Below are 12,465 nucleotides of genomic sequence, written 5' to 3' on the forward strand. Positions count from 1 at the left end.
CTGGCGTTTGGTGTCTCGATGCCATAATGGTGTGCCTTGGGAAGAGACATTTCGTGGGTATAAATACGACCGGTCTTGGGAGAGCAACGACATTTGCTCTTCTTGTTCTTCCTGCTGCGGCTGCTCCTCTTTCCTCTTTCTTCTGTTTTGCTCTGCTTTCCCGTTTACTCAGGTACGTTTATCTTTTCTTCGTTTAGATCATGAATGTAAAGGTTACTGGCTGTTCTAACCAGCTTTCTATTGTTTTCTGTGCTTAGCTTCCGCTATGGCTCAGTGCTTCCCATACGTCAGAGGAGAAGGGAGTGCAAGAGAGAGTTCCCCTCTGCTCATGGAGGAGATGGAGTTCCGTCCTTATGTGCATGGGGACCGTGGTAAAAGGAAAGTTGTGGCGTCTGGGGGCAAGAAGAGCAAGCGATCCAAGGGATCAGGTCGCTCGACGGGCGGCATTGTGTTCAGGTCGCCGCAGCGAGCGGAAGGTTCCTATTGGGCTGCTGATGGAAGCGACGACCTAGGGCAAGGTCGTCACGTCGCTAGTGAGAGTTTGCTCCCTCGTGTCGGGGGTGTGGGGAGTGAATTCTACTACGTGGGGAGAACGGGGAAGAAACGTGCTGTAAAACGCTCTGATTGCAGCTTCCACTCAGCGCCCATAACGACTAGTCTGCTGAAGGGGATCGTGTTAGATGGGGACAGAGCTGAAGTCGAGGATGAAGATATGGAGACGCTGCTGGGGACCATGGATATGGCAAGTTATTTGGTAAGTGTTTCTCTGTCAGCTTTGCCGCTTTGTTTCTTAAGTGATTATGATTATGACTTTGTCCTTGTAGTTTCTGGCTGGGTATGATAAGCTCAAGAACGCCGCGGTAACGCGGTCGACATCGATGTCAACTCCCGGTCGAAAGGGGATGCTTGCGAGTTGCTTGGGGGGCTGACAAGAGGAAGCTGGACGCGATGACGGCGAAACACCGTGCTGCTGCTGACGAGAACGCTAGACTGGTCGCTGCAATGGTTGAGCTGCAAATGGAGGTAGCGGAAGTCACTGAGTACGCTAAGCGATGTCAGCGGGTTGCTCGCAAAGCTCAAAGCGCGTATACCACGGCCTGTAGCGAGTACGCCAAGCTGGCCGAGAAGTATTGTCATCTGACAAAGGCAGACGGGGCTCAAGGGATGGGTATGCGCGTTGTTCTGCGGGCTGCGAGGCACGTTCCTTCGACCAGCACTGCTCCTCAGGACAAACATGTGGTTGCGGCTCCGTGATGGTGATTTCTCTTCTTGGTAAGAAACTTGGTTCGTGTTGTAGTGACTATGTCTGTTCTTTGCCCCTATGAGGGTTAAACATTAGAGCTGTGTTTTCAGGTTTGCCTGAGCAATTCGCCTTTGTTTGATACAGAGAACTGGTATCCACGAAAGTGGTAGTTCGTTAACTTTTCTTTCTTTGTTCACCGCTCCGATCTGGATTTCCTGGGTAAACCCAGCAGATCGGTGGGTTTGAACTGATTACCTGAAACTGGTTGTATAGCTTCATGGTAAATGTATGCTTAATGTTTATCTTTTGCTTGACTGCTTGTAGCTATTACTCTATTACTCTGTTCATTGGGCTTGTTTCAGAGATGTGCTCTCGTAAGGCGTTATGCTTGTGTAGTATTGCTCGGGAGAGCGATCTAGGAGATGTAAGTGTCCGATTAGTTTAGACTTAGGGAGCTCGTGACCCTGCGAGTTCCTGAGGGCGTGTTGCTCGCTGAGAGCGTTCTGACGTAGTTGATCCTAGGAGTAGAGGTCCTCAACTAGCGAGGCTCGGAGAGGCTATGAGCCTGTAAGCTCCCCGAGAGCGTTCGCCGAGAGCGTGTAGCCCGAAGGCGTCCGCTCACGAGCATTCTCATTTGAGTTGATCCTAGTTGTATAGGTCCTCAACTAGCGAGACTCGGAGAGGATGTGAGCTTGTAAGCTCCTGAGAGCGTGTGTAGCCCCTGAGGGCGTGCTGCTCCTGAGAGCGTTCTCGCTGAGTTGATCCTATGAATATAGGTCCTCAACTAGCGTGTAGCCCCTGAGGGCATGCTGCTCCTGAGAGCGTTCTCGCTGAGTTGATCCTAGTTGTATAGGTCCTCAACTAGCGAGACTTCGGAGAGGGTGTGAGCTTGTAAGCCCCCGAGGCGTGTGTAGCCCCGAGGCGTCTTTGCTCCCGAGCGTTTCGAGAGTTGATCCTATGAGTATAGGTCCTCAACTAGCGTGTAGCCCCTGAGGGCATGCTGCTCCTGAGAGCGTTCTCGCTGAGTTGATCCTAGTTGTATAGGTCCTCAACTAGCGAGACTCGGAGAGGCTGTGAGCTTGTAAGCTCCTGAGAGCGTGTGTAGCCCCTGAGGGCGTGCTGCTCCTGAGAGCGTTCTCGCTGAGTTGATCCTATGAGTATAGGTCCTCAACTAGCGTGCGCCCCGAGGGCATGCCGCCTCTCGAGGCGTTTCTCGCCGAAGTTGATCCTAGTTGTATAGGTCCTCAACTAGCGAGACTCGGAGAGGTTGTGAGCTTGTAAGCTCCTGAGAGCGTGTGTAGCCCCCGTCTTTGCCTCTGAGGCGTTCTCGCTGAGTTGATCCTATGAGTATAGGTCCTCAACTAGCGAGACTCGGAGAGGCTGTGAGCCTGTAAGCTCCCCCGAGAGGCGTTACGCTTTCGGAGAGGCGTGTGTAGCCCCGAGGGTGTCGCCTCGAGGCGTTCTCGCCGAGTTGATCCTATGATTATAGGTCCTCAACTAGCGAGACTTCGGAGAGGCTGTGGACTGTTCGGAAATCACGAGAAGTTTGTGAGCTATAAGTATAGGTCGTAAGCGAGACTCGAAGAGGCGTGTGTAGCCTCTCCGGCGTCTTTGCTCACGAGAGCGTTCTCGTTGAAGTTGATCCTAGGAGTATAGGTCCTCAACTAGCGAGATTCGGAGAGGCTGTGAGCCTGTAGGCAGTGCATATGGTGCTTGCGGTGCGAGTGGCGTGGCTTGGAGATGCGAGTAAATACCGCAATCTATGATAACAATCTTGAGTATCTGACACTTGAACTTGTAGCAAATGGAAACATGAATTACAAAACATAATGCAACTACTGGTAAAACTTTTTTAACAAGTACGTGTTCCAAGGTCGTGGCAATAACTTCCCCTCTTGGGTTTTAATCCAATACGCTCCATTGCCAACTACGCGTTCCACTATGTAAGGGCCTTCCCACGTTGGCACTAGCTTAGAGTCATCTTGAGTTTTTTTTTAAGACTATATCCCCAGGTTGAAAAGATCGAGGATGTACTCGTTTGTTGTAGGACCGCTTTAGGATTTGTTGGTAGGATGCTACTCTGATAGCTGCTAGACCGCGCCGTTCTTCGAGGAGATCGACCTCTCGAGCTAATACCGAGTCATTATGACCTGACTCGACAAGCTCAGATCGGGTTATCGTGATTGTCAGCTCGGTGGGGATGACGGCTTCTATGCCATAACATAAAGAAAATGGTGATTCATCGGTGCTGGAGCGAGCTGTGGTGCGGTGAGCCCATAGTATGCTCTCGAGCTGATTTGGCCATTGTCTTTGTTCTTTTCAATCTTTTTCTTCAAATTTTCTAGAATGGCTTTGTTGCTGGCCTCTGCCTGTCCATTGCTTTGAGCGTACTAGGGAGTGGAGAATGCATGAACGATTTTCCACTTGGCCAGGAACTCTCTGACTATTTTGCCCTTGAACTGGGAACCGTTGTCCATCACTAGTGTGTGTGGTAAGCCGAATCTGGTGATGATATGAGTCCAAATGAAATTCCTGACATGTGAGTCTTTGACGTGTGCCAACGGAACTGCTTCGACCCACTTAATGAAGTAATCTGTGGTAGCTAAGACAAAGCGGAAGCCGGTACTTTTCTGAGGGATGAATGGTCCCATAATGTCCATACCTCACATGTGGAACGGCCAAGGGCTTGTGATGTTGATCAGCTCGCGGGCTGACTGTATGATATTGTGACCAAATGTTTGACATTTGACACACTTGAGGACATACGTTTTGGCATCAATCTGCATACGGGGCCAGAAGTATCCTTAGGAGATCACTTTATGGGCCAACAAGCGACCTCCAGCATGATTTCCACACTCTCCTTCATGAATTTCAAATAAAATTAATCGGCGGCCTTGTTCGATCGATGCATCTCGGATGATGAGGTCCCCCAGCGGATTTGCGAAATAATCTGTCATTTACCAAACAATAGCTACGTGCCTGGTGCGGCATCTTCCTGGCTTTGGTACGCTCATCATCGGGGCGTACCATCAATGTATCTTGTTTAATAGGCTGCATCCACATCTGGCTCATCTAATCTCCAGAGAGTGGGCACAGGTCGCTGATTTCTAAGACATGGTCCGCTTGGTAAGCCGGTCGGTTGACCACTTCAATGGTCAGTTGTCTAGGGGCACAGTTCGGTGTCTGAGTGGCTAGGTACGCTAAGCTATCTGCGTGACGGTTCTCGTCACGCAAAAAATGGTGTACCGTAGCTCTGCTGAAAGAAGGAAGTAAATCATTAACAACTTGAAGCTACTTGGAAAGGTTACCTTCGTTGGTAGTGTACTCTTTTGCGATCTGGTGAATAACAAGTTGCGAGTCACTAAAGATTTGGAGCTCCTTTACACCGAGCTGGATTGCCGCACGCAGCCCCATTATTAGTGCCTCGTACTCCGCTTAGTTATTGGAAGTTGCGAAGTCTATGCGAACTGCTTTCTCTATCATAGCTCCCTCGGGAGATACTAAAACGATTCCGATACCACTGCCTCCTGGGTTGCTGGAACCATCTACGTAGAGGGACCAGAATATTTTTATGTTTGCTTTTGTGGGTGTGATCTCTGCTTCTGCCTCCCAATTAGGGTCGTCGACTGGAAAATCTGCTAGGAAGTCTGCGACGACCTGACCCTTCTGCGACGTGCGGGGGACGAAGTCCATGTGGTGCTCGCCCAATTCTTCGGCCCATATTGCCATCCTAGTAGTCTTATTTTCCTTGTGAAGGATCAGCTTCAATGGGAGATCGCTAAGTACTTTGATTGGATGGGCTTGGAAGTAAGGTCTGAATTTTCTTGCCGAGTATAATAAAGCAAGCACTGCTCTCTCCACGTGGGAATAATTCTTCTCATTTGGAGTGAAGCGCCTTACTTGTGAAGTAGATCGACTTTTCTGAATTGTGTTCCTCTTTGAAGAGAACCAAACTGATGGCTTAAGTCCGATCACGCCGGATAGAGCCCCCCGAGTTTCTCCGATCATTGGTTTAGCTAAGGCGGGAGGTGTTGCGGAGGTATTCCTTGAGAGTGGAGAATGCTTGGTGGCATTGATTGTTCCACGAACCGCCGCTTTTTTTCAAGATCTCAGAGGAACGGTCGGCACTTATCTGACGCTCTCGATATGAATCGGTTGAGTGCAGCGACCATGCCTGACAACTTTTATATCTGTTTCTTTGTTTGTGGGTCGGGCATGTCTAAGAACGCCCGAATTTGGTCTGGATTCGCTTCGATACCTCGCTGCGAGACTTGATATCCTAGAAATTTTTCGGAGGATGCTCCAAAAAGGCACTTCTCTGGGTTCAGCTTCATTCCGGTTCGTCGTAATCTGGAGAACGCTTGCTCAAGGTAAGTAAGGTGGTCGCCTGCTTTTTTGCTTTTGACAACCATGTCGTCGATGTAGACCTCCATGGTATCTCCTAACATGTCCTAGAACATGTCAGTTACCAGTCGTTGATATGTCGCCCCTTCATTCTTCAGTCCGAACGGGAGAACGTTGTAACAATAAATTCCTTGCTCAGTGATGAATGAGGTCTTCTCCTGATCTTCTTCAGCGAGTGGTATTTAGTTGTACCCACTATATGCATCCATGAATGATAACAGCTCCTGTCCACAAGTCTGGTCGACAAGTCGGTCAATTCTAGGTAGTGGGAAGCTGTCCTTAGGTGTTTCTTGGTTGACGTTGGTGAAGTCGACGCACAGGCGGACTGTACCATTCTTTTTTGGAACGGCCACTATGTTTGCTACCCAATCTGGGTAATCGACCTTCCGGATGAAACCGACCTGTTTAAGTTTATCGACCTCATCGTGGATCGCTTTTTGAAAATGTAATGACAATCTTCTAGGTCGTTGTCGAACCGGTTTGGCACCGTGGTTGACGTTTAACCAATGACATGCAACACTAGGATCTATACCGTGCACGTCGATATACCGCCGCGTTTAACACATCTTTATTCATGGATAGAAAATTTACAAGATGAGCTTTAAGTGTGGGGTCGAGGTTAGCCCGACATAGACGAAGTTTAGGGTCGTCTTTCGTTTCCCGTGATTCACTTTGTCGCCTTTCTTCACCGGTGTCGGGTTCAGGCGGTTTGAGTGCTCTCTCGGAGGATTGCACTTTGCAGATGTCGTCTTTGGTCCGATGGACCGGTCAGTAGCCGTAGGAGCTGGAGCGTCTTTCGTGGTTCGATAAAGTGGTCGAGGAGGTGACTTCGCTGCCGCCGTGACAAATGTAAACCGGATGGTTTCTTGCGCACCGCTACCTGGTTGTATGAGAGCTGGTGGGGGCGATCTCTAGGCTCGCTTGCCGCGTGACGCTATCTACCGGGAGACCTCAAGGATTTGCAACTTATTTGGGATAATCACGCCTTGGTGGAGGTCGGGATCCGGCCGGTGAGAGGAAGTTCTTGTTGGAGCCCCCAGCGCTTATTTTTTTGGTCTTGTTGGCTCGACCTCGCCACTAAGTCTTTGGCCATTGTATAGCTGGTTGGCTCGTTTCTGACGGTGATGGGAGATTCGGTGATCTTGTTCGCTGCGATGATCTGGTTACAATGATAGGCCTCGAGCTGGTTGCTCCGAAGCTCCATTATTCCCCTCGGGCCAGGAAAACGGATCACTTGATGCAAAGTGGACGGCACTGCCTGCATATGATGGATCCATCGTCGTCCTAAAATGGCGTTGTAAGACGACTTGCTATCGAGGACGCTGAAATGCGTGTTGAAGCTGACCTTGTCTTCTCGGGAGCCCACTGAGACTGGGAGTATGATGTCTCCTATTGGGTCGGCCCTGGAGCCATTGAATCCGAAGAGGGGTGCGATTGGGTCTATGAAGAACGACTTTGGCAGGTTCATCTCTTGGATCGTATGGTAGAACAAAATATCGCAGGAGCTGCCAGGATCTATCAAAACTCGCTTGACGGTCCAGTCGCTGATTTTGACGTGGACCACGAGTGCGTCGTTGTGCGGGAAGCAAACCTTGTTGAGTCGGCCTCTGAGAAGGTGATGTCTCCTGACCTGCGTCCTGAACTGCGTGGCACGGGTGCGGCCTGTGAAGAAAAGTTGTAAACTTCATGAAGGGCGCCAACGCGCCTTCTCTTTTCTCGCGAAGTTGAAACGGAATTATCCTGAAGTGTGATCATGTGGATGGTTCTGTCATACTTGCGACCTGTTGATGGCTGGCGGCGATCTTGACGGGAGCGGTCTCTGGAACGTCCTCTGCTGTGAGAACGACCTTGGGCCCTCTGATCGCTACGTCGGGGTGGAGATCTGCTTCGTATTCTGCGGGCCATGAGCTTGTGGCGCAGGTCGCCGTCGGGTATGTTGGTGTATTGCTTGATGTGTCCGGCTTCTACGAGATCCTGCAAATAATGCTTGAGCCCCCAGCACACATCGGTCTCATGGCACTTAGCTCGGTGGAAAGCTCGGTAGAGGGTCGGTCGGGCGATCGGCCGGGTCGCCTTTATCTCAGGTCGGTAGTAGGCAACTCGTTTGATCTTCTCTAGTATGTAACTAGGAGATCTGGTGAGTACAGCGAATTCTCGGTCATTACTTGGTTTGGGTTTGGAGGGCTGCCCTTGTTGTCGGGGTCATTTTTAGAGGAAGATGCTACCTCGTAAACCTCTCCTTCTTCTGTTTCTTCTTCTTCTTGGTTTTGAGTTTTCAAACCTTCTTGTAACTTGATGTACCTATCAACTCGAAGCGCATACCGCCAACATTTCGGGTCGTTCTTTCGGAGCGATCCGGTGAGTGCAAAGTGTTATTGGTGCGCGAAAGCGTTTGTGAAAGCCACTGCAGCAAATGACTCTTTGAGGCCACTTTCCATGTCTAAAAGTTCTGTTTTGAACCGACTTAGGAAGGAGCGGAAAGTTTCCTCCTTACCGAGAGCAAGCTGAAAGAGTGAATTGAGATCGCCCTTTTTACATCTATTATGGACGTATTGGCCTGCGAACAGGTTGGTGAGCTGTTCGAAGCTTTTTATCGAGTCTGCCTCGAGGGAGAAGAACTAGTCGAGTGGGCTATCTTTTAGACTAGCCGGAAACAGTCTGCAATGAAGGTGGTCGAACTCTGGTGCACTGTAGAGTGATAGACTTTGAACATACCGGGCTATATGCTAGCCTGGGGATGTGCGACCGTCGTACATTGGGAACCGTGGTTGGACAAAGTCTGGAGGAGAGACTTTGTAGAGTAACTCAGCAGCAAATGGAGATGCGCGGTAGGTTTTCAGCATCTTTTGCACTATCTGGGTGGAGTCTTTCTTTACCACGTTTTTGTCGAGCCTTTGGCTCAGCTCGTTGATCTGTTGACTGACGTTGATGACGTCGTCCTCTGTGGTGACACCTAGTGGGTTCTGTGTATCCACTTGTGCACGTAGTGTGACGTTTTCTTGCCTGAGCTCAGCTATTTGCTCGTTCACTGTCCCTAGTTGTCCTGCTAAAATGTGGAGTTGAGCTTCGAGGCTTGCCATGCTTCGTGGGCTTGAGAGTTTTGGCTACGGATTTGTTTGGAAATGGTTTGGTTTCTCAAGTAATCGAGACCACAGACGGTGCCAATATAAAGGTGTTGTTTGGTTTTCCCTTACAAACAGTCAATGGGGGGATTGGAATATGTTGTTGGATAGACCGAGTTCGACTTGAGAGCGAACTGCCTACGTATCTTACTCTTGGTTTTGTGGGAAAGAGTAGAATCAGGTCTGACGTAGTTCATAGGGGAGGTATTTATAGATATCGAGAGTGTATCCTTGCCCACCACATGTAAAGGGTGTCCCAAACGAGGGGTGGAGATCAGGGTAACATGTGAGAACTGTCCTCATAGGTCTGCTGTAATGATGTGGAGTGTCAGTCTGTATAAGTAGCTTTCGGCCGTGACCAGTGGCTGACGGCAAAGATATGTGCAAGTACACCTTTAGTCATGATTACTTCTGGAAAGGGTATCTGTGTCACTTCCTAGCGTAGTTCGTGTGATACTGCGATCTGTTTGTAGCGTTCTACTAGCTCATGGATGCGACCTGGATCCATAAGTCGATGTGTCATTTCCACCATGTTAGGCGCGTGCTGGATAGAGAATATCACTCCCCTACAATCAGGATAGGATCTTAGGCGGTCGGAGCTTTTGTGAAAGTGAGTTTAGGCCATGGTTTCTCGAGCACTATCCAGCGTGTGAAGACACAACTATTAGAAGTAAGCTTCCCTTTTCTATTTCCATATTGTACCTGCAAGTACATTGAACACCAACATAATCTTGATGAATGTCAAGATTAAGATTAATATAATCAAATAAGAAAAAAGAGTACAGACAAGGGTGCGACAAAACAGAAAGAAAAAGAGGTGTACAACATCTGATATAATTAATGGAGGGGTGTAAAAACACTTGTATGATTAATATAGGGGTGCCAATAATAGAAAATTCACTAAAAATGGTGCCAATCTCATTAGTTGGGGTGTAAATACCGCCATCCTTACTTATTTGGTCCGTTTCACCAACCTAGTTTGCTTAGAAATGAGGTTAACAACAATATAATTGATGGTTTGGAATGAGTAGTGGTTAGCCACCGCTTTGTGGGAGAACATTTTATATGTGCTACTATATCCTAAAACACTAGAGGAACTTACAGGAAAAAGAAAGTAAGCAACAAGGAGCAGATATGGGTGATTGTTTATTAAACAAAGAGCACTACTTCGGTGCGCGAGATGTATCCTACAAGAAGAATTGAGCAGATATGGGTGATTGTTTATTAAACAAATTCGTTTTAAATATTTTTTTAGAGAAAATCTACTGTGCACAGGAGAGAGAGTGATGTAGTCAATCGAGGCCATTTATTACAGGAAAAAATACGTGGGTAATAATAAAAAAGTACTGTACAAGAGCCCAGATTCAGGTGCAGCGGGCGTACTCTAAAACTGCTATGTTTCTTATGCTTTTATTAGAAAAATAAAATCCAAACAAATTTCTTTTGAGAAAAGAAAGTAACGGCTAGGATCATTCTCATGGTTATGGGACAATTGAAGGAGACGCATTATATCCACTTTTACATACATATACATCACGCATCAAAAGAGGAAAAATAACAAGCAAAGTTGTAATGAAATTGTACAGATGGCAATTTGCCCGTTACAATAAGTCATGAAGTGTGATTAATTTACGCACAAACCATGTTTTTTTAGGTGGGTTTGAAAACTTATCATGGTTTAGCCAATGGTTGCACTGGTACAACTCTTGGGAAATGGGGACATGGCATCCAAATCATCCCTCAAAAGATTCACCACCAAACCCAAGTGGCCAACGTCCACCAAATCACATATTGTAGCATTTTCCACTTGCGAAATGTAAAAAAGGGTTTTATTAAACTTTACGCAATTATGCCATCAGAAAAAAGGTACCACCAGGCAGTATCACACAACAAACACAACGCCATTACACCGGGTCACCAACTCACCAACGCCTTCAGAACATCAATTTCCTGTGATCTCAAATAATAATAACATGGAGACCCCATTACATTTGCAAACCTCACATGCGCCACGTGTAAATTGTAATACAAAACCTTCTCTCTAATCTAATCAAACTCCTAATCATAATTCCTCTTAACTTAAATAAAACACCTTCCCAAGTTGCTTCAACTTTCAACTTTCAACGTCACTAAAAAAAACCTCTTTAATTAACAAGTAATAAAGAGAGAAAATAGCCCAAAGATTCCCTCTCATTTAGGTGAAGTGACTACTTCATTAGTTCCTCTCAAAACTTCTAGTTGTAGTGTTCCCATCTCTCTGTCGCCTTTATTATATCTCCCCTCTTCACTTCACCACCTTCAACTCTTGATTTCTTGCCCAACTTCAAAAAAAAGCTAACCAAAAACATGACAGAAAGAGTCTACCCCTCAGCAAAACCCAACATCAACCCACCACCCCAAACCTTAAATGGCACAACTAACAACACGGCAACAACAAACCCATCTTTCCCAGCTACTAAAGCTCAACTATACGGCGCGTCGCGTCCACAATACCGCCCACAGCCAAAACCACGCCGAAGTCGTCGAGGCTGTTGCTGTTGTGTTTTCTTATGGTTAATTCTTCTTATTATAGCTCTTGTTCTTCTTCTTGCCATTGCTGGTGCAGTTTTTTGGGTTCTTTACCATCCACAACGACCTTCATTTTCTATCCAAACACTCAGAATTACACAGTTCAATATCACTACACCCAAAGGCTCCACATCCCCAACTCTTAATTCTAAGCTTGATCTAAGTGTTACAACTCGAAACCCGAATAAGAAGTTGCTTTTTATATACAATCCTATTACTGTGTCCATGTTTTCTAATGGTGTGGATGTTGGGGATGGTTCTTTTGTTGGGTTTGTTCATGGAACAAAGAACACGACAAGTTTGAAAGCCTTGGTAAGTAGTACAGGTAAAGATCTTGATTCTGATGCAGTGAAGAGTTTGAATACAGATCTGAAGAAGAAGAATGCGTTGCCTTTGGTAATTAAGTTGGAAACTAAAGTGAAAGTGAAGTTTGGAAGTTTTAAGACTGAGAAAGTGAGGATTAAAGTTGTTTGTCAGGGTATTGAAGTTAGTGTTCCCAAAGGGAAATCTTCTCCTTCTGTTATGAAATCTACTGCTGGTGGTGATTCTAAATGTAAGGTCAAGCTTCAGTTCAAGATCTGGAGATGGACTTTTTGATTTTTACTTTATTTTAATTGTCTTTTTTTTTTTTTTTTTTTTGGTTTGGTTTGTTGTAAATGGTGGGCTTGTTGGTTTGATGCATTGTTTGATCTAGAAAATATTTTGTCATATACTCTATTTTTTGTCAATTTATTATCATGGAAATGTAATAATGGGTAGAAAATGAGGAAAGTTATATATTTCTGTGCATTTTATTTGTTAAGGTCTTTTGTTAATATTATTTTTAGTGATTGAGGTTGTTGTGGCCTTTATGGGACTATGGGAAGAGAGACGTGTTTCTAGAGTAAATTTGACTTGTAGGAGTATTTATGAGAAAAAGAAGTGTGGCGAACATGTTGTAGGACCCTATAGTTAGTGTGACTCCAAGAGAATGACAGGAAGGTCACAACCGTGCATGGACATGGAGTGAAAGAGATAGCTTGTATAATAAATGCTGCAACATCACTTAAAAGAGTTTGCACCAGTGCTATTTACGCCAAAAGCGTAAGAACAAACAATTATTGGCCTAATAAAATGCCGAGGAAGCTA

The 12,465-nt window shown here is 46.5% G+C and overlaps 1 protein-coding gene across 1 annotated transcript; it reads left to right on the forward strand.

The window, feature by feature from the left end:
- Window positions 1–10,104: 10,104 nt before the first annotated feature.
- On the forward strand, window positions 10,105–12,126 carry LOC147512174 (NDR1/HIN1-like protein 13). The gene has a single exon (XM_086595155.1). It carries the CDS (start codon window positions 11,116–11,118, stop codon window positions 11,932–11,934), a length of 819 nt encoding a protein of 272 aa, XP_086451281.1. The 5' UTR covers window positions 10,105–11,115; the 3' UTR covers window positions 11,935–12,126.
- The last annotated feature ends 339 nt before the right edge of the window (window positions 12,127–12,465 follow it).

The sequence above is a fragment of the Coptis chinensis genome, chromosome 3 (assembly GCF_015680905.1).
Source record: "Coptis chinensis isolate HL-2020 chromosome 3, ASM1568090v1, whole genome shotgun sequence".
NCBI lineage: Eukaryota > Viridiplantae > Streptophyta > Magnoliopsida > Ranunculales > Ranunculaceae > Coptis > Coptis chinensis.

Excerpts from the sequence above, each read along its gene's own strand:
- LOC147512174 (XM_086595155.1), top strand. The coding sequence starts at position 11,116 with ATGACAGAAAGAGTCTACCCCTCAGCAAAACCCAACATCAACCCACCA.